This window comes from Crocodylus porosus, unplaced genomic scaffold (assembly GCF_001723895.1).
Source record: "Crocodylus porosus isolate Cpor-Errol unplaced genomic scaffold, CroPor_comp1, whole genome shotgun sequence".
Taxonomy (NCBI): Eukaryota; Metazoa; Chordata; order Crocodylia; family Crocodylidae; genus Crocodylus; species Crocodylus porosus.
This window is the reverse complement of record NW_017728918.1, coordinates 41,009,619-41,032,725: the sequence shown is the minus strand read 5'-3', so window position 1 is coordinate 41,032,725 and position 23,107 is coordinate 41,009,619. Positions and strand designations below refer to the sequence as shown.

The window sequence follows — 23,107 nt, the reverse complement described above, 5'->3', positions numbered from 1 at the left end:
AATCTACTTTGGAGGCTCATTCTTACCCTTCTTTATACATAAGACATAAACCCTGAATTAGTATCTAACAAAAAAAACACAGGTGACTAAATTACAGGAGTTAGAAGAACATTTCCTGAACTGATATGTACGAATTCCAAGGGAGAACCAATGTTTACAGGCTGCCTGGGTGCCAAAAATGGTGTAAAAATGAGTATTTAAAAGGAAAAAAATGGTGCGAGAGAGCATAGAAAGCAAAGAGCAATTATAATCAGAAAAATGGATTTTCCCTGTTTTAAACCTGGTCTTTTGGAAAGATTTCACTGTTTCAGTAGTAGTTTAAAACCAAACTATTATAGTTCATAACTTCATGATTTAGTCGTCCAGTGCCACTGATGATAAAAGAAATTTGTTCCTGATATACCAGCAAGACTGTCATAGAAGTGGCCTACCCCCTAGCAAGTGGCAGCAATAAAAAAAATGAAGGTCAAACTGACTTTACTGGCAGTAATCAGACTTTTGTGCTGAAATGCTATCCTGAGCAATGCAGAAGCCCAGGCAAAAAAGAGAGGGCAGAACAGTTCAATTACATTAGTTAAAATGGATCTACTCCTAAATTACACTTGTATAAGGGGGAAGAGAAAGGAATGCATTGTCTTAATATTTCAGAAATGGTAAGTTCACTTCAGTAAATAGCTTCCCTTTTTATTTGTCTTAGTTACGTTGCTGCTACTATATCCCATTCCACATATTGGTTGCTAAGTAACTATAACACCACTACTGATATTTACCTAAAGCATTAACCTATTTTACTTTATTAAAAAAATATCACCCCTATCTCAGAGGAGAGTCTATATTCTCTCAGACAAATAGTAGCCATGTTATTTTAAGGGATGCTAAATCTCTCTCTCCTTGACTGCTGGCTCTTACCACAGGAGTATAAATTAGTCTCTTTCTTCTATATGCTAGATGATTTATCATTTGGCAGTTTCTATACATATTTTTAATATATTTGACCCTTTTAAAAATGATTTTTGAAGAACTTCAGAACTGATGCAAGCACAATATGAGAATAGAAATCTATGAAGCACTTTGGTTTGCTAGGGTGAGAGCATTACTTTGAAAGGATAGAGGAATAGTGCAGTTGCATGTAGTCTGGATCTTTTAAAATAGGCCTGAGCTGCTGTTTCAGAGGGTGGGGCTGATAAACCCTAGCCTTCCTTGGTGGTTATGGTGGCTTTACTTTTGTCTTGGCTAGTCAGTGGCACAGAACTGATGGAGTTAGACTCAGGATTTTAAAAAGTGTTAAAATCCCTCTATTTTTTTTTAACGTGCTTCTTCAGGGGAACATATTTTGTTACATCTTATTTCTATATCAGCTTATGCGAATACTGATTTATTGTTCTTTTGGACCTTTCTATGCTGGAAAGGGAGCATGAAATATCCTTTTTTCAATTTGTAGTGGCAGTCCAATCCAGATGACGTATAATATGTGTTTCAGCATTGAGAACTTCATTAAAAAATAATGAAAAAATTCCACACACCAGCAATTAAGTTTTTGCCTCAGTACATAGCAGAACTACCAGCACAGCAAGATTGGTTTCCGAATGCCTTGCAGAACAGTAATACTAATCTCCAACCTTCTGAAATGTTGTTATTTGAATTGGGTGCTTATGTATGGGCTCATATATAGATAGGAACCTTGGAAAAAGGCTAAAACCTGATGTTCAAAGGACTAATTTGAGACTCAGGATACACCAGCTTTTCTGATTAACCAACATAATCAATGAAAACATGCCTCAAGGCTAAAAATCAGAATTACAGATTTAAGATGTTTTGTAGACTGACTCTGAGTTTAGTAGCCTTACTGACAACTGGATCACCATGCAAAGTGGTGATGTTCCTTGTTTTCAATATTTAAAAAAATATATTTGGCTCAGAATCTAAATATATCTTAACTCTAAGGAAATTTTCATATAGATACAAACTTAGAAGCTATTTGCATTTTTTAAAAACATTGTTACTTAATACATCTAGGATATAGAATACCTGATACTTAAATGATTGTTTTTAGTTTTTGTACATCTGACTACTTGACCATGATAATATATGTTAATTGCATTAATTTGCTTAAATGGAAACATGAATAGTTTGAATCATTGCTTTGTTTCATTGACCAAATAAGTATTTTTATAATGAAAATAATTCATTAATTTTTGGTGATACTGGAGAATTTTTTTAGACCCAGGATTTGCAATGAGGTATGTGCATGAGTAATTTCACATGCAGGTATAGTCCCATAAACTTTATAGTGATTGCTTCTGAATATAAAGTTATGTACTTAGTTGAATCTTTGCAGCATCCGGGGATTTCTTTTTGCATCATAACACTTAAAAAGTTACAGATTGAGACTGGACATTGCCTAACAATACAATTTAGGTCCTCAAGAATGGTGAAAAGGGTGGTGCCACACAGAAAATTTGTTGCAGAGTGAGAATGAAAGGATACAGGGAAGCCTGGTGTGTTCCATGGAGTCATTTTATGGAAGCAACAGAATGTTTAACCTTCAAGGAACTATCTTATGTCTTACTGTTGCTTTACTGTCTCAGTCAATCTTGACAGATTCACACATCACAAAAAAGCAAGAATTAGTATATAGGCTGGACGTTTCGGTTTCTTCTGAGTGCCTTATCTTCTACTTGCATCAATGAAATGTGATAGAATATCAGGTTCTAGGGCCTGGTTTAGAAAAATAGGACTATTTTGGTGACTCACCTTGCAACCAGACCATATGATTCTCATTAACTCCATCACAGGATAAAAAGTGCATAGGGTCAAGGTCAAAAGTAAAAAAGAAAAAGATTGTTATTTAATGTAGTATTTAGCTAGATATTAGGTGTCTATGTCCAGAACTGAGAAGCAAAATACCTGTTTCATTTTTGCATCTCTTCTTTGAAGGCTGGGTCATTGTACAGCAAAGGATATGTGATTCATGAAGTCAGAAGGAGAGCGAACAAGTAGAATATGACTGCCTTCATCACTGAAGTGTAGTTTGCTGGAATGAGGGAGTCCTGGACTCCAGCTTCTGCACCAAGGATTGTTCATGCAGTTTGCATTAAACAATCCTTGGATAAAAACTAGATATATTCCTTAAAAAAAATGGACCAGTATTACCACTTCCTGGTCATGCTCCTTTTTTCATTGTTCTCCTTCTGGTCCCCAAATGCTGTAATCTTGGTTGCCTGGTGACCTAATTTCAACAGTAGGAACTGAGGATATCTCCACCCCTCCAGCCACATCTCCACAGCCAAGTTACTGTGCCTGGAAATGTAGGCTTGAATGCCTTCAAGCTGAGAAGGGCTTAGGATTCAGGTCTCCTGCCTCCTAGGTGAGTATTCTTCTAACATGGATATTATGTAAAAGGTGGTAACAACCACCACTACTACACACAGAAAGAAGTGCATTGTGTTGAACTCAATTCTGTAAGTGTATAGTAAGCATATCTAAGCATGCATGCCAGATTAAATCCTATGGGGAATATCGGTACTACTCCATCTAGTTTCTGGGTTCAGATGGGACCAAAGCATGAATTAATTCCCTAATTGCTCAGACCAGGAAATTTTCAAGCCAAAAGGAGGTGTTTAGGTGTTATGTAGTCACAAAGCAGAGCCATTTGGGATCACAGTTTTGGACTTTGGTGTCTGAAGTTTGCCTAAGCTCTATTTTTTACATCAAAACCCTTTGTTAGATCAAGCCCTGAGTGCCTAAAATTTAGGTGTTGTGGCACATAATTTGGAGGCATCTATGTTCTGTGGCCAAACATGAGACGGGGTAAAACTGAATATTAGGAAGGGGCAAGAGAGAGCAAGCACTTGAACTAAATTGCAGGGCAAATGCATTCATTTGTTTTTTTGATGGAAAAGGTCGTGTTGAAGGATCTGACCCAAATCCTGCTTTTGTTATTACTGGATATGGGGTAAATGGTCATTTGATACTTGGAGATTTCAAGGTGCTGAGAGCTTTGCAGTCTTAGTCAGTAATGAGCACACAGACTTAGTATACCTGTATTTGCTTGCTTTTAGGTTATGCTAAAATATAGCTGTCACTACTATACTGAACTATCTTTGTAATAAATATTATATCATTTTCATTCTCAAGACCTTTTGATCTGTCAATTTCAAAATCAGTAGCTAAGTTCATAATCTTTAGCTTAGAAATCTAAACATTTAAAAGTAAAGTAAGATAAGCAAATGGATTTTACCTGTCATTTTAAATTAATTTTCTGCCAGTGATAAAGTTAAATATGATTTATGACTGTTAGCACCACTGTCCACCAGACAGTGCTAAGGGAGCATTAAAGCACAATTAACCCTAAAATGGACATGAAATATGAGAACAAACAGCTGACTTAACTGAAGTCTAGCTGTATTAATTCAATAAATATTATCGTAACAGTTTCTATATACACAGAGAACAAAACAGTACAATAATCTCACCCAATCCTAGATATTACTGTGCTCAACAGAAAAGGTGGACAACCAGCTCCTAAAAGCAAAGGTGTGTCATTGGCTGGGACAGTCAATATCTAGATAGGTGTTGAAGGCTGGATTTATGATGGCATGCTCTTAACTTTCTTGCTGCCCTCTCTTATGCTTTCCTTCAACTTCACTCTTCTGATGACACTTTGCTTCTGGACTGGTTTCCCTGGAGTCAGCATACTGTCCATATTTTATCCTGTCAGCATATTTCTTTGTTCAACAAACCCATCACATGCACATCTCCTAATTTGGTCCTTTACTGGTGTCTTGGATTTGGGCACTGTCCATTAGTTTTCTCTTATCACCTTTCATTAACATATCCAATCATTTCATACATCTGATTTACCTGGTTAGTGCCAAATTCAGTTAATCTGAGCTGGTAACAGGGCTATTACTATGTTATGTTAGAAAAAACTTCTCACAGTTATAGAGAAGGAAAGAAACATCATATGAGCAAGCTCAAGGCCATAAGCTACCTTTGTCAGAGTACTCAAGGTCAGCTGACAATACAGGCACAAGCAAAATGAAAAGTTCAAATAATAATGAGGCTATACAGAAACTTAAGCAATAGTTAAATAAAGCTAAATATAAAATAAAAGTTTAAATAATACTCTAATTCACCACTCAAGCAGATACAATTAAAGCATAAATGTGACAGGCTACCCTAACATGACAGCCACTACTACCCCCAGAACTGGCAATGGCCCTTTTGCTATAAAGTTAAATATTACAAATTATATCAAGGGGCAAAAGGTTCCTTTTATTCCCCCATTACCTAAAGTTAGATACTCTACAAAATTCCATTCGCAGTTAGAAATGCAGAAGTAGTAGTATTTTATTAAATGTAATGTATAAAATTAGAGTCACAGATGCTTTTAAAGGTATTGACATTTTAGTGTTGTATTTTCAGACTTGGTAGAATGAGAGAATGTCAACTTTAAGGGTCTACACAAATCTACAACTTTTTGGATTTTTAGACTGATAAATACCATTTCATCTACAACTATCCAAATAAAAGATCGCATTTAGGTATCAAATACCTTAAAAAAATTACTTGGGGGCTTTAGGTCTGTTTGAGGACCTAAGCCACTGGACTGTGGTCAATATTCATAAGAGGCAGAAAATTAGGCAAGCCCCTTCTGATTTTCATTACCATTAATTATGTGAATTATTTTAAAATGTAGTAGAAATTAGGTAGATAGCTTATCTTTATGACAATTTGCTCATACATTATGCAGCAGTTTGTTTTCATATTGCTTTCAATTTAAGCGTGTTTCTTTAAAAAAAGTTATGCAAAATATACTTTAAGTGGACTATGATGGATATAGTAGTGGTTTCTATTAAAAATGTAACCTGGCAACAGAACACATTACATTATATCCAACTGCAAGTAAAACATAAGTATGTAATGTAGCAATAGAAGTCACTGGTTTTATGTACATGTACGCTTTATTGTGGAGTTGACTAATTAGTTCAGCAATAAAGTGTCACTGTCTACACATACGCCCATATTAGGGCACAATGAATTAACTCTGCCATAAAATGGTACAGTCAGGGACAATACAATCTTATGGCAGAGTCAGTTAGTGCAATGAAATGTGTAGATGGTGGCCAGCGCTGGCTGAGGCACAAGGGTGCTAAAGTGTGGCATCTGCCTTGCCCTGCACTGTAGCATCCTTGTGCCCCAGCCAGCCCCTCTGCCATCCAACACTGCCACCTAAAGCCTGGGGCTGACCACCCCACCTCCAGCCCAGACCCTGCCAGCCCAGGGCTGCTCTGCTCTGGCTCAGACTGCTGCACGTGTAAAGAGTGTGGCCAGCAGCAGCTGACTCCAGTGCAAATAGCGTTGGAGTTTATCACATCACACCAACAGCATGTGTAGACACACCTACTGAGAACTAATTTTAGGGAAATTGAGACTATTTCTTGAATGGTGATAAATGCTGAGATATAGGGCATAGAAGGGCAAAATAAAGGTGGTTTTGAGTGCGTCAGCTTTAGGATACTTGACACAGTTTTATGGCTCAGTGGTGTTATTCAAAAACCTATGGCAAAGTAGTAGACTGAATCTAGATACGCCATTCCAGGAGGAACTGTTCCTTTGAACACTCATTCAGTCTCTTTGTGGGAATCATTTTCAAGTAACAGGACTGCATTTGATCATCAAAATGAACTGGTCTTTATTTTATGAAGTACTTAGGGTGCAAACTTTATTTAACAAATAATATATGCAATTGTAATATAAAAATCTCATTTATGAGATGATTTACAACGATTCATTTCACTGTCCTACTAAGATGAATCATAAATATGTTCACTGGGGAGAAGGGAGTGAGGGGGGGGGACTTTTTTCCATGTACTTTTTTCATGCAAATACATTTAGAATTCCAAATTATCTGGTGAAGTACAGAGAAAATGTTAGTGAATATCTAGGTAGAGAAAAAATCAAATAAATAAAAAAAATAATATCCAAGTTGGATAAATGCCCCTTTAGTAATAAGTGATAATCAAATCTGTGACAACACTGTTTCTTCACAGCACAGACTGAATTTCAAGTCTGACCTGTTTTCAGATATAATAAGGCTGAAACTGGACATTTTGCACACTTACTGTGGATCTGCTTACTGTTAATCCCTACTGATCTGGCTTGATTTGAAATTCTGGTACAAGCTAGTTGTTTTTCTGGTTAAACTGAAGTATGCAAAGTTATTTGTAATATTTTTTTTAAAGAACTGTTATGAGAACTTATCTATGGAATTAGAGCATGACCTTTTTTTTACATGAAAACTTGAATGAAAAAAATGTTGGGTAGGAGCTTGAATATGTTTATGCTACTAGTTTTAAAGTACCTGTGAATCTGGGATCATTTAGATGAGTAAGATCTGAAAATTCTCATTGAAATAATTCCAAAATCCTTTTGTGCCTGCAGAAAGTACTGTAAACAGTTCTGACTCATTCCTGATTTAATCTAAGACAACTTTTAAAGTAAATTAATAATGAAGGATCTGATCCACAGACCCATACTCAAGCTGAGTGGTACGTTACCACACAAATTGGTCCATTGATTTTATTGGGACTACTTACAGAGAAAGATGCTATTCAATGTGAGCGTGGGCATCAGAAATAATCAGAAGTCTTTGGCTCACAGTGTGAAATACATCTCTATTTTATTGTTTATGGATTGTTATTGAAGCATCTCTCATTTTATCTTTACTTGGTGCTTTTTTACCCTAGATTTTGGATATTGCTGGTATTTCCTTTCACAGAAATTGTTGACCCTGATTAGCAAAGAATTCCTTAGTGATTACTTTACTGTTTTTGTTTTTCTTGGCCATTACTTCTGCAGGGCTGTTCTGAATTTAATATTCGTCTTCAATTCGTAATTGAGCATAAATATTCAGTGTTATACTTTGTAAAGCAAGTTACAAAGTTGATCTCAGAGCCATTGGTGTTTTTAACTCTCCTTAAGGGCATTGGGAGTTGGCTACAGACAAGTCTTGAGATTTTGACGGGGGGGGCTAGTGCTCCTGCTCGGACCAAAGCCAGAAGTTCCTGGCTAGTGGAAGTTCCTGGCTAATGGCTTTTGCCCCTCTGCTCAGGTCAGAATGATCACCACATTTCCAGTCATGAAGGTATTTTACCCCATAGTTAGATTGGTACAGAGTATGGTGAGGGTTCGCCTTCCTCTGTAGTGGGGGGAAGAGGGGCGGGGAATGGCCATCTACCTAGGATCTTTTGAGCATATAGTGATAATATATATGCTCAAGGGAAGTAGGTGTTGGCAGCTGTGGTTGTCCTGTTTTTTCTGTGGAAGGTTAGGGTGTTAGGTCTGTATTCTGTCTGGATTGAGGCAGTCTTACATTAAGCAGAGTCATATGAGGGAAGAGTTTATATTACGGATTGTATAGGAGAGCTTGGATAGGGATGATCTTGCCTTAGGCAGATAGCTTGACTAGATGCCCTCTGGAGCTTGTTTTTAGCCCTACTTCTGTAGGATTTTAAGAGTACACTATGAAAAGTACCATTACTAAAACTGTTCCTAGAGTAAGGTGGATAGAAACCTATATTTATTTTGCAGTCTAATATAATCCAGTTATGTGCAAAAAGTCGAGGAGATTACAAATAAAAGAAGACATACAAGTCATTATCATTGTCATGAGCCCTTACAGCTGAGGGTTGCACTGTGGTGGGAGTGGTTGAGCCACTGTGAGTATACTTATGACTGTACAGATCTATGCACAATAAGCACTGGTTGTCACACAACTTGCAGCATCACTCATTGTCTGAGTAAGTCTACTACTATTGCCATTGCTGACACATTGTCTTGCATAATTTCCTGTCCCAGTGCACATTGTCACTGCAAAAAAGTTTATACCGTAGAATCATAGAAAATTAGGGTTGGAAGGGACCTCTGGAGGTCATCTAGTCCAACCTCCTGCTCAAGGCATGTCCATCCCCAGCTATATCATGCCAGCTAATGGTTTGCTTATCTGGGTATTACAGACCTCCAAGAATAGAGATTCCACAACTGCTCAGGGTAACCTGTTCCAGTGCTTTACTATCTTTCTAGTGAAAAAGTTCCTCCTAATATCTAACCTAAACTTCCTTTGCTAAAAGTTGATAGCTTTTATCCATGTTGTCTTCTGCCATGACTGACAGCAGTCCAGAGGTCCCTTCCAACCCTAATTTTCTATGATTCTATAGTATAAACTTTTTGCACAGTGACAATGTGCACTGGGACAGGAAATTATGCAAGACAATGTGTCAGCAATGGCAACAGCAGTCTAGCTGCTGTTCCTCTGTGGAACTACTCTTCACGTAGCTGAAGGCTGCTATTAAATCTCCCCTCAGTCTTCTCTTCTGTAGACTAAATAAGCCTGGTTCCCTCAGCCTCTCCTCATAAGTCATGTACCCCAGCCCCCTCACCACTTATGCTGCCCTCTGCTGGACTCTTCTCCAATGTGTCCATATCTTTTCCATAGTGTGGGTCCCAAGACTGGACACAATACTCCAGATGTGGCCTCCCCAGTGCTGAATTGAGGGGAAGAATCACTTCCTTTGATCTATTGGCAACACTTATCCTAATGCAGTGCAGTATACCGTTAGTATTCTTTGCAACAAGGGCATGCTATTGGCTCATATTCATCTTATTGTCCACTGTAAACCCCAGGTCCTTTTCTGTAGAGCTGCTGCTTAGCCAGTTGGTTCTCAGCCTGTAGCAGTACATGAGATTCTTCCCACCTAAATGCAGGATTTTGCACTTCTCCTTATTGAACCTCACGAGATCTCTTTTGGTCCAATCCTCCAATTTGTCTGGGTCCCTCTGAATCCTAGCCTTGTGCTCTAGTGTATTTAATACTACCTTCAGCTTGGTGTCATCTGCAAACTTCATCCCATCTTCCAGGTCATTAATGATGATGAACAATACTAGCCCCAGGATGGTCCTTGGGCACTCCACTTGATACCAGCTGCTAACTAAACATCAAGCCACCTTCTGAGCCTGTTGATCCAGCCAGGTTTCTATCCCCTTTACAGACCATTCATCCAAACCATACTTCCTTAGCTTGCTGGCAGGAATATTGTGGGACAGCATATAAAAATACTTGCTAAAGTCAAAGTATATCATGTCCACTGCTCTTCCTGCATCCACAGAGCCAGTTATCTCATCATAGAAAGCAATCAGGTTGGTCAGGCATGACTTGCCCTTGGTGAATCCATGTTGACTGTTCCTAATCATCTTTTTCTTCAAGTGCTTAGAAATGTATTCCTTGAAGACCTGCTCCGTGATTTTTTTTTCAGGGACTCAGGCGAGAGTAACAAACCTGTATCTCCCTGGATCCTACTTCTTCCCTTTCTTAAAGATTGACACTATATTTGCCCTTGTCCTTCACTCAACGGGATGCTTTTTGCTACCTTTATACAGAAATTCAAAAGTGTTAGCCAGTAAGTTGTCCCTAATCAACTATTAGGATGGTCTCATAGCACTTTCTTGAGCAACCTATGCTACTTCTTCCCTTGCATTAATTTACATTATAGAAAGTGCTTGAGCATTCAAGTCTTTTTATTCCAAGTCCTTCGCATTTGGTCCTTTCTTATATATAGATGTAGTTTATATACAGGTACACTTATCTTCGATATAGTTTTAATCTTTCCTCCTCATGACACGCATCATGGGATCATTACTCAAACTCTTTGACTCTACAGGGACAATCACTCATTCCATTCTGCATCTCCATCTCTGGATGTTTGTTCAGTTCTACCTGATTTAAGGAACCTTGAAGAAGAATGCTTTACCAGCCCCACCCTTAAATTTAAATCATGATAGCATTAGCTCAGAGGTCTTAAATCCTTACAGGTAATGTTGACTCTAATATTTAGAAATCCTTCAAATACTAAACTTTCAACTACAAGCAAAGAGCTCCAGTTACCTTGTACTGCATATTTATATGACTTTAAAATATCCATATTATAATATTTTTTCATAATCCGTATCGAAAAAGAAAAGCAATATAATGCTAATAGTCCACATTACATCCATAGAGGCAACTATATGATATCATGCTAATAAACCTATACAATTGCATTAATAGAATATAGGGATGGTCTATTAGGTCACCAATTCGATCCTCACAACGACTGCATTATTTAATCCAGTACTGTGTATGACATAAAGACAGAAACTGGATAACTGGAGAAAATTCTGTTAATGCATCTGAATTTTAGGATATTTTTCCTTATATTTGGCCTATATTAACTTTTTGCTTAATTTTAACCACTCATCCTATATAAATTTTGTCTCCTTTTAAGACTTTCTTGTTAGGCCTGTCTTTTAACTGTTCTAATGGTTCTGCTCTGAAGTCCCTTGGATTTATTGAAATTTTTCTAGATTCAAAGTGTCCAGAACAAAATGAAGTATTCTAAATTAATTTCATCAGTGGCTTATCACTGTTCTTTGATACATCTGCAGAAAAAATTGAATTATTTGTATGCTACATTTGTGTTGCCAGTGCATATCTAATTTCCTGCCAACTGTCATCTGTAAGTCTTTTCATTATCGCTTTCCAAGTATATCTTTCCACTGAAAATCTGTTTCAGTTTTTAAATAATTTTATATTGAATTTGCTTATTGGCAGAGGTGTACAGGATCTGACAGTTCTGAAGGCTTTAGACTTACATTTTATTGACAGAACAGATATAACATGGGCATCAGCTATTCCCTCTTTTCCCTCCACTGTTCCACTCATGTGCCTTATTGCCAACCTGGGACTAATAACTGCCATAAACTGACAGGTCAATTTCCTGAGCCAGCAGTTCTCAGACTATGGTCTACAACAGAGAGCCTCAGGCTGCCTGTTACTTTAAGGGAGAAGGAGATCAGGGAGATCCCCGGGTCAAGGAAGACTGCAAGGGAGAAGCTGCTGGAGAGCTGGCCCCAGGGAAGCAGACTATGAGTGATTACTGCAGAGCTAGTTGCTTTGCAGTAGAGAAATAAGACAATGCCTGCATGAGCAGTAGGAAACCTATTGCGGTGCTAGCTGCTTCTCAGTAGGACAGTAGGTTGAAGCTCTGCAGACAAGACACTGCTACAGACAGGCTGCCATAGAGACCAGTTAGTAAGCCTAATTAGAGGGCAACCGCAGCTAGACTTGTGGCCTAGGGCCAGACATTCAAAAAGCCTGAGCCTGAATTGATTCAATCTTTGCAGGTTGGTCTAACCTGGCTAGGCTGAATCACTTTGTAACAGTACAAACATGCCAGACATGCAGGCACGTGCCAGCAGTGGCTCAGGCTAGAAGCTGGGGGGCACAAGAGCAGCTCTCCCTTCCCTTCTACAACCCGGAGGTGAGGGGATGTGGTCAGGCTCCAGCAGGAGCTCTAATTAGCCCAGCAGAGAATTGATAACACTGTTTATCACCCAACTATGAAAACAACAGAGGGACATTACCATCTACTTGTTGATTCTGCCTGCCAGCACACCATAGCCAGCATGTGGTCTGCTACCTAATACACAGACACCTCCTCAGCATGGCAGAGGGGAGGTGGGAATACCTGTTCACAGGGAATGATGATGGGGTGGGTGGGGACCAGCCCACAGTCTCTGGAGCTCCAGCCAGGGAGCAGAGCAGCAGGACCAGTTGGAGCAGAGAGCCCCACCCAGCCCAGAGAGCATGCCAAGATGCTGAGGGAGTCTGGTTTATCTCAAACCAGCAAGGGGTCTGGGACAGACATTGCATAAACTGGTTTGAGCCAAATCAGCTAAGTCTAATGCTACATTCAACCAGGTTTATCTCCAGCTGGTTTCAGCCATTTTCAAACTGGTTTATGTACACCAAACATCTGTTCTGTCACAGGTTTAAACTGGTTTCTGATCACTTAAACCAGTGTATGTGTAATGTCTGTCCCTAGCTGTGGAGTCACCTGACCGGAAAGTGGCAAGGCTTGGGAGAGAGAAGCTGGGGTCAGAGACAAGGCAGTCAGTCTGGCCGTGAAGGCTGAGGGGGTAGCAGCTATGAAATGAGATGCTTGTTGCTGGTTGAACGGACTGTGAGTGCACTAGTAATTTATACACATACTTTTTTCCCCTGATTGAGTCTGCTCTACACATGAGCTGAGGTGAGGTGAAGTGAGGTGAGCTGCACTGCACTGCAATGCACTGCACTGTGTGCAGTTGTATAAGCAGTGAAATGCACATCAGCCTGCAGAAAATGGCAGCCATGCACTTTTGAACTAAAGCACCTCCAAGGTGCTTTAGTTCAAAAGCACGCAGCTGCAGCTGCAGCTTTCTCAGCACTGAATCACATTTAACTGCTTATACAACTGCAAGAATTGCAGCACTAGATCATTTTCAAAGCACCTGGTGCTGTGGCACTTGCACATTTAAACATGCCCACTATGCCTGGAAACAGAAGTGAAGGGCTGAGGACTAGCAGCACACTAAGGCCCAAGGCTGGGTAGGAGCTGGTATATAGCCAGGAGGCTAAAGGTTTAGTTATAGCTGGAATGCTTGTTTTTGGCTTTACTTTTAACTGCTGGTTTGGGTTTGGGACTGCCATTCCATTCTCATCTCTACTGATCCCAGTCTTCATCTCCATCACTGGATGCTTGTCTGTAGGCAGAGGTTCCAACAGTGCCTGAGGACCGAAGAGTATCTTGAGCCCTGCTGAAGACCAGGGTCTCAAGACATAGGGCAAGCTAGGGCAGGGAATTGAAGCTTGAAGCAAGTGGCTGAAGCCTAGCAAATGTGGAAGCCAGACTGGACATGGGGGCCCTGCCACGCAGGAGGGGCAGGAACTAGGGCTGGGGGCCCTGCAGCCCAGGGGCCCAGAGGCCCAGAGATACTAAATATCAACAGGGCTGAGGCGAGGTAGTTGGACCTCAATCCAGGGACTGGGGCTGGAGGTTTGTATCTAGAGACAAGGGGGAAGAGGCTGAGAGGGCTGAGCCCACAAGGGATCAAGAAAGGGAGGGAATCCTAGTGCTGGAGCAGGCCAAGGGTTGCATGGTCACCAGGGGGTGTCATGGCTGCTTCTGGAACCCAAACTTTGCTACATGGTCCTGCAGAACACTTCTGGCTGGTCCATGGAATAGCTGCTCTTCACTATTCGCTAAGTGATTCTGTAGCTATCTATAGCCAAGGTTTAAGATTTCTGTAGCATTTTAAACAGAATATAAAATACATACAGATGAAAAGAGACTCAAACATCTCGTTGCAATAAGAAAAATCCTTTTATGGGTCTCACTGTGTGTTGTTTCTCTTTGGTACCTACTGAAGACTCATTGTATTTGTGACTGATTGAAATGGTCAATGAAAAAACACTGACGAGCTAAACAAAATTGGAAAAAGGGGCCTATACAATGAGAAGAGAATTGGTAGAGCAGAACATTACACCAAGAGATTAGGTAAAGCAGTAAATGACATAGATTTAAACAAAAAACTTAATGGAAATAACCCTATTCACAATGTTAAAATGAGTTTGTTTTCACCTATCACCTTAATGCTGTTCCAGTACTTCTTGTGGCAGGTGTGGAGTGTTACTCATTATTATAAGCACGAGGTGCAAACAATGACAGAATGCTGAGGGAGCTGATTCTGTATTAATGACAGCATATGCTCAGCCTCTGAATTTCTCAGCACGAAGATGACTAGAATGAGGAAGATTCAGCTTGGAAGTAATGAATTTAGCTAAGGATTAATTTTATGTCGTATTTCCTCAGAAACATCCATTTTCCATCTATCTGCTGTTCCTTTCCTTCCCCACATTCTGGAACTGTCTCATCATTTTTTGCTCATAGTTTTTAAACTGTTTAGGCTCCATTTCTTCACCCATCCCCTACCATCCCCCTGGAAGTGGAAGGAATGCAACACCTGAACGTGGCATATTCATACATTCCTAATCTGTTTGTTTATCCTAGTTTTCAAGTTCATTATCATTAAATACCTAAATATGTGTAAGATGATCAATTACCTTCTACAGGACAATTCCTTTGTGCTTCGTGGGACAGGGATACAATGGGTTGACACAGGGGCTAGGAGAACTTTCAAATGTTTAACAATATATGAAATTTGCTGGCTGAGATTATAATGCAGTTCATTCATATTTCAGAAAAGTTTAATAATGTCTGTATTTTATTGGCTCAATATAGAGCAATTGGTGGATGAAGTAGAAAAATCTTTTTCTTCAAAGCCCTATTGAATTCCCATAGCTTTATTATCTACTCATTAGAGTTATTGCTAGATTTTAAATTTAATGGAAAATGGTTATTTATTAGTTCTTTAGTTTTAACTTTCACGTCTCTTTTATTAAATCCATTTTATTAAGATTTAGAAACCTCCCACAAGCGTTTGACAGTATTCTTCTGAATGATTTAGATTCAGACCTACTGATGCACAGTTAAAAATAATATTGTAGCCTGAAATCATTTTATGGTTTAGGTGTAACAATAAAAGCCGGGATTATACTTCTGCAGTGCTTAAGAAACATGTAATAATCTGTGCATTACTGTGCACAAAATGTTCACAGCCTTTTGTCTGTGCAAATATTTCATTAATGAAAACTAGTTTAATTCTAAGCTTCAGAATGTCTGTGGTATGTAGGATTAATGAAATCAGGTAAGACATTAGCAAAAGTGTTCCAGTCAAGTCAGCTTGCTGAGGATGTTGGGTTAATGAGCTTGCAAACACTCATACTGGTCTGCAGGATGCTGAAACTGGAGGCAGGAACATGCTGAGTATATCCCTAGGTTTACTTAACATTTTATATACTTAACCCTTTCTTTACTAGTAATATTAATATCTCTGGGAGAAAAAGCATGGATGTATAATAATTGTGTTGTATAATGGTTTGCCATAAGTGCTATACCATATTTCTTACATACAACACATGCCAGAATAAGATACAAACTTTGTTTCTGAAAAGCAGGACAAAAAGAAAAGGATCTTTCCTTGCAATAAGCTGAGCAGCAGCAACTAAGGAACCAAGCCAACTCAGGCTTTGTATAAACATTCAGTTTCTCTTGGAAGAGTTACTGCTGTCCCAGAAAAAAACCATGAGTATACAGTTGTTCAGGCTTTTTCTCCCAAAATAAAAATAACCGCTCCAGAGATAAAAAAGATATGGGAACAACGAAGGTTAAATCACTGACAGGAGATGTTTCTTTTGGGATACTGAATATCTCCCAAAAGTACATGTTGTGGCTTCTCTGGCCACAGTGTGTCCAGCAGGGAGCAGAACATGTCCCCTTCACTCTCCACACTGTCTTGCAGGGAAACACAGGTAGGGACAGACATTCAAAAAGCCTGAGCCTGAATTGATTCAATCTTTGCAGGTTAGTTTAACCTGGCTAGGCTAAATCAGTTTTGTAACCAGACAGAAATCTTAGAAGTGCAAGCACATGCCTGCAGTGGGTCAGGTTACAAGCTGGGGAGCGCTAAAGCAGCCCTCCTTTTCTTCCACAGTACTGAGCTGAGGGGGGTAAGGTCAGGCCTTGGTGCTCTGATTAGCCCAGCAGGGAATTGATAACATAGTGTTTATCACTTCTGACTCAGTGTTTATCACCCCATTAACAAATCAACAGAGGGACATTAACCAGCTTCCTGTTAATTCTGCCTGTTGATTCAGCAGGGACTGTAGCCAGCATGTGGTCTGCTAGCTAATACACAGATACCTCCTCAGCAAGTCGGAGGGGAGGGCAGAATTCTTGCTTAGCAGGGAGTGGTGAGGGGGAGGGGGGAACAGCCTGCAGTCTTCCTGAAGCTGCAACCAGGAAGCAGAAGGGAGGGGCCAGCCCTGCTGTGGAGCAGAAAGCCTAGTACAGCCTCGAGAGCATGCTGGGATGCTGGGGGAGTCTCATTTATCTTAAACCAGCAAGGGGTCTGGGACAGACATTGCATAAGTGCATAAACTAGTTTGATCCAAATTGGTTAAGTCTGATACGATATTCAACCAGGCTTATCTCAAACTGGTTTCAGCCATTTTCAAACTGGTTTATATGCACTAAATATCTGTCCTGTCACAGGTTTAAACCAGTTTCTGATCACTTAAACTGGTTTAGGTGTAATGTCTATCCCTAGCCAGGATGACCATGAGTCTGTGTACTCCTGCTATCTGTCACCAGGCAGATTAATGGAGCCTGCAGAGAATGCTAAGATATGTGCACAGGGGACCCTCCTGTCTACAGTGTCAACACTACAAGGTCTCAACTCTTTAGGGCCTCATCAATTGAATGTCTGTACATGTAGTTCTGGGTAATTTTTTTTTTTTACCAGGAAAACAAATCTAGGAGAATTCTCCCAATGTTTTTAAATATGTCTATACAGCCTCACTGTTCTGTGTTCTGTGGAACCATGCAGAATTTCACTTTCCCCTTACCATATTTCTTGCATTTACTGTATATCTGTATTTCCAGTACCTACTTTGCATGGGGTGGGGAAGAGGTGTTGTATGGAAAAATTATGGGAAATGTATTAAGCTCAGTGTTCAGTGCAAAATAAGGCATAAAGGATATGTGCCTATATTTTAGTTTTCGGTATCAAAAGGATATTTCACAATAATAAAAATTACTAGGTTTATAATAATACATTTTTGAATAAACATCAACATATTTCAGAAAACCATCAGCATGATTAATACTGACTGATGTCAGAAATGATTGACTGGGTTCCTCAATGCTCAATTATTGGAGTTTGGGTCCTAAGAGAAGAATGTTTTTATATGTTACCTATAATATTTCAAAAGTAAGCATAAAACTATTAATTTCAAATATGGTGACTTTTTAAAAACAAATAAATGGGAGAAAGACAGATTCAGAAAAAATGCCTACAGAATTACATATTTCCTTTTTTTTTTTTTTTTCTTTTTTAGGTCAGAACTGTGGTGGTTTAGTACAGGGACCAAATGGTACTATTGAAAGTCCTGGATTTCCTCATGGCTATCCAAACTATGCCAACTGCACATGGATCATTATTACAGGAGAACGTAACAGGATACAATTGTCATTTCACACATTTGCTCTTGAGGAAGATTTTGATATTTTGTCAATTTATGATGGACAGCCACAGCAAGGCAATTTAAAAGTGAGGTAAAGTACTCTTTCTTTTCTTCAAAAGTTTACTGTATATAAGGACTTAACTTTCTGATATCATGTTCAGTGGGATTTTTCTTCCATTTCCAAGGAAATCAAAAAGTTATTGGTCAGGTGAACATTTTCAAAGCAATGTAACCACAGCTTGTGTAAAATCTGAAATAGATGCAGGATTTTCCCGGAATATAAATATTCCTTTGTCCAATAAATGGAATCCGGAACTGAATCTAATAAAAGGCTTAGGCACCTCTTTATTGTGTGCTCTAATACCTAGCTTTTAAGTGTCTGGTGTCCAAAATAGATGCTGAAACCTGGGGTGAAGCTCTTACATTGCCTGTGGACTTTGCACGCTTAAGGCAATTCAGAATAGGATCCAAAACAGCAAGCACTGTGAGCAGGAAATGATCTCATGGCAGCACACTTAGTGTATAACTGCCAAGAAGAAGTCAAAAGAGAAATGCTGAGGACAGGGGTCAGTCTTGTCTTCACAGAGACACATAGACAAGTCCTAGTCCATCTATATAGTATATGCCTGAGTTCCTGAGAAACTTAATGCAAAAGGCGGATTAATTCCTGATCCTTACTTAAAAAAAATAATTTTAAGCTAGGATAATGGTGGGTTACAGAAATAATATTGCAAGGACTTGAACAGAGGAGAATATGATCCCGTTTAGGCATCTAAGTTCTAGTTAGATACCTAACTGATTGAATACAATTTGGCCCACTCAGTCCTATTTTATGTGACTAAGTACTTTATTGGATCTGGCTCTCAGTGCTTTCAGTTTAACTTTGCTATTACAGTACATGAATATTTTTTACTGTTTTGCCATTTTCTTTTCAAACACAGGATTTGCTGAATACTGAAAAACAATGTTGTTGGTTCAATATCTACATCCTTTATGTGCTGTGGAGTTGTGTTATATTGCTAAACAAATATAGAAAGGTGATGTATATGTTCTGAGATGTAGTGAGTCTTACTGTGTAGGCCCAGGAAGTGGTACATGTGTGCAGGAAGTGCTACATGTGCAATGTGTGCATTTCTCAGTATAGCAAATGTTTGCTTTTGGTATCAGTTAAGTTATTACCTTGGAAGGGGGTTCCTTTTGCATTAGATACTTTTAGTAATAATAGCTAAAGGGTTTGGTTGTTTTTCACTGAGGTCCATGCATCTCTTGGAAGAAGGTTCATTAGAGAGAGACTAGTTTAAGCACAAATATAGGCCCAAGAATAGCAGATATCAGCTCCTGGAGTATAATCCTGCCCATTTGAATCAATGGAAGTTTGGCTATTCACTTCAATAGAGTGAGGAGTTCACTGCTGAAGTGTAATATTGGCACAAATATTTCACTTATTCTGTCCTTAGAAAAGTCATTTGACTTCTCTGTCCCTGAATTTTCCTAGCTATGCTATTCGAATGATCCTGGTACATGAATGTATTGCATAGGTGCATTGAATAACTTGCTGAGTGTCTTTTAAAGAGTTTTGAAAGTGAAAAATGAGATTTGAATAATTATATTTCTGTTGGTATGTTTTATGTACTGTAACTTTTAGTTTGGCCTTTGCATTGAACATAGGTTTGTTACATTATACATTTCATGGCAAATCATTCAGCAGATATTAGCAAACATTTTTTATAATGTTAGTGTGAAACAGAAAATTGGTCTCTTTATTTGAAAATATATATATTGATGTTTTTGCATAGACCTGTAGATGGAAAATACAATAGTAGACTTTGGATAATTAAAATTCATTAATCATCATACAGAAACTGGAGGCATTTTTCAATAACAGATATGAAAGTATATAACACTTTCAAATGATCCAATATTCACACCATTTTACATATTAAATCTATTCTGCTACCTCATATTGTTTGGTTGCCATAGCAAAATTGCATAGAATAGAAACAACACAATCATTGTGTACATTGATAGCAAGGTGTGATACTATTGATTAATGGACTATAGATTAGTATAGATAGTGTGTAGTGAGAGAACCTGTTTTATTATTAGCAACTTCTACAGTTCAGATAAAACACCCATGCTAATCTTGCCTCGCTATATAAAAGCAGCACTGATGTGTGTGGCCACAGCAACTTAGACTTAATAGACTTATATTTATGTACTATAGAGATGAATTTGGTACTATTAATACCAAGTACCTTAGCACACTTGCTTCATCACCTCTAAATTAGGAGTTTGGAATCTGCTATTATCAAAATTAGAACATATAGTACAATGGTCCAAAGTACTACGTGTAATGGCATTGCTTTAGGGTTCTTTGTAGAATCCTGTAACCGTCTTTGCATAAAGATAAGAAGTTGGAATGTTAATTCCATTGTTAAGATATAACTAAAACAGATTTCTCTGCTCTCTACTGTTGAAGAAAACCCTTCCAGTTAAACATCAATATTTCATTATCAATTGATAAGAGAGCTTCAACACAACAAAATTTTAATTAAGCTGGGAAAAAACCCATAAATATATTATTTGCTTCCATTTTACATCTTTGAACAATTGTTCATTTGTTATATGCAATTAAGTAACAGCACTTACAGCAGTACTGGAATTCAAATGGATAGTGCTCTTGTGGAGGATTCATACAACCAGTCGCTGGTGTATTGAGTCATCAGGAAAGTTTATTACTTTTAGTTATCTTTCTGTTGTTGATTTATTGCTACACTAAAGAAGAGTTGCTTTTGATTGCTCAGAGTATCATAAATTAGGTACTAGCTGGAATATTTATTGGCGTTTCTTCTTTTGCACAAACACTATATGGCAATAGCGAAAAATAGCTTTTAAAATGGAAATAAGAAATATCTAAAGGGACATGTAGAAATAGGATAAGTTTCAACTATGAAGAGAAGTCAACTGATGATATTCACCTACAACTTGTACAACATGCAACTATTTTCTTGTCATGAAGAAAGTAACTAGTCATTTTCAGGGTCAGTCAATGAGGAGAGGGTAGTGTTACAGTTGCATCCCCTTTGATTCCTGTTCCACCCAAAGTTTAAAACCAACTGGCTTGCAATTAAGGATGTGAATGGTTAAATGATTAATGATGATAACTGGTGATAACTAGTTATAGCTTACCTTTTATGCAGGGTCAATCTGGCAGGGAAAGGGGGAAAATGAAATCACATGGTGCCCAGCAGGAACCAGCAGGTGGAAGATCTGGTGGGAGAAAATGGGGGGACAGGGACTATTCAAAAAAGAAGCCCCACCTGTCTATTCCAATATGTAGCTCTGCTCCACTTCCTCCGCCCTGTTCTGCTGGAGCCAGTCCCAGGCAGCTGTGCAGCAGAAGCTACAGTGGGCTGGAAAAGTCCCTCACCAGATGCTGCCACCCACAGCTTCATGGGCTGTGGTGATTGCCACTGCCTCCCCTCCACCTCCATGCTGCTACAGCCATTCCCAACATGTGGGAGCCAGCCCACCTCCCTCCGGCCCTTTCCAGCACAATTGGAGGTGGAAGCACAGTGAAGCTATAACTACTCTAGTTTGCCTGTCCCAATGGCTAACCACATTCTAGTCAGAAAGATTCTCCCTAATCTATATATCCTCTGCAGTGTGAAGCCATCGCTCCTAGTTCTGTCCCCTACAGCCATAAAGAAATGTCTGTCTCCATTGTCTTTATGGTCATCCTTCAGGTATTTGAAGACTTATCAAATCCCCCTTCAGTTTGTCTTCTCCAGACTAAATAACTCTGGGCATTTATACATGTGCAGTGGGAGAGGGGTAGGGGGTAGCGCTACTCTGGGATGCTCCAGGTGCTTTAATTAGAGCGGTTCCAAGAGATGCTCTAACTAAAGAGCCCAGAGCATCTTGGGTATCAGTATCCTGGTGCTTAAAAATGGCAGCAGGGCATTTTAACTATCGGTCATTCAATGGGCTTCAGTTTAAGCACCCCACCACCATTTTTAAGCACTGGGATGCTGATACACGAGATCTTGGAGTCTGCTGGAGTGTGACAGTTGCCAGTCACCAGCAGTCTCCATTAATTGAGCCTGCTCCAACATGCTCCTAGTTACAGCACATAGGAGCAGCCTCTCTGCTCATATATAGGCACTCTCTTGTTCTTTCAGCCTTTCCTTGTAGGTTATGCTTGCCAGGCTTTTGTAGATAAAAATGACACGGAAATTGTTCTTCTCTGGACTCTCTCAAGCTTCTCCACATCCTTTTTGAATTGTGGGGCCCACAACTAGATACAGTGCTCCAGGAAAAGCCTCACTGTGCTGAATAGAGAGGAGGAATCATTTCCCTTGATTTTTCGAGACACTCCTATTAATTCAACCCAGGCTTTTATGTCGACAGTTTGTTTTTGTTTTTTTAGTGGGAGGATTCAGGTATTCATGTACTTGGATATGCATTTCATTTAGTAACTTTTTTCCCCCTTTTAGCCTCAGATATTTTCTTGATTTGCTTCTGTTCTTCACATTGCTCATTATAGCCTAATTTTGTAGACAGAAATACCACGTAAGTTAAGGTTTAGGCTCTTGGTAATTATTAAGCCTTTTCTTTGATTTCATATGCCCATATTTGTGAGGTGAGGGGTGCAATGTGTTTCACAGTTGATTACTCTTAGAAATTGTTTTCCAAAGCACTTGCTATCTGTTGTCTTTAGGATGATGAGGTGAGTGACTTGTTCTCGTTCTCTCTCTCTCTCTCTCTCTCTCTTTTTTTTTCTCTCTCTCTCTCTCTCTCATAAGCTAAACACAAGAAAAGATTTGCAAGTGGAAGAACTGTAAGAAATTCAACATTTTTGCTACTCAGTTTTAATGATTTTTAAATGTTTGGATTTTTTAGTACTTTCTACAGCAATAGAGAAAATGAAGAATTTACTACTATAGTTATATCAGATTTCCACAAAACTAGTTAATAGTTATACCAAGTAATGTTGATGATAGAGAAATGGCTAAATGTAATTGTAACAAGTGCTCATCCCAGGAGTAGTTGTGGTGCTAGCCTGGCTCCCCTGGCTCCCCTTTGCGCCCTCTCCTTTTAATT

At 39.0% G+C, this 23,107-nt stretch overlaps 1 protein-coding gene across 1 annotated transcript in view; it reads left to right on the top strand.

The window, feature by feature from the left end:
* The first annotated feature begins 17,099 nt into the window (after positions 1-17,099).
* CSMD1 (CUB and Sushi multiple domains 1) overlaps positions 17,100-23,107 on the top strand; it is a 1,867,828-nt gene continuing 1,861,820 nt past the window's right edge. The window contains exons 1-2 of the mRNA XM_019538151.1: positions 17,100-17,109; positions 17,879-18,095. Coding sequence (XP_019393696.1) covers positions 17,100-17,109; positions 17,879-18,095 — 227 coding nt within the window. The remainder of the gene's footprint in view (positions 17,110-17,878; positions 18,096-23,107) is intronic.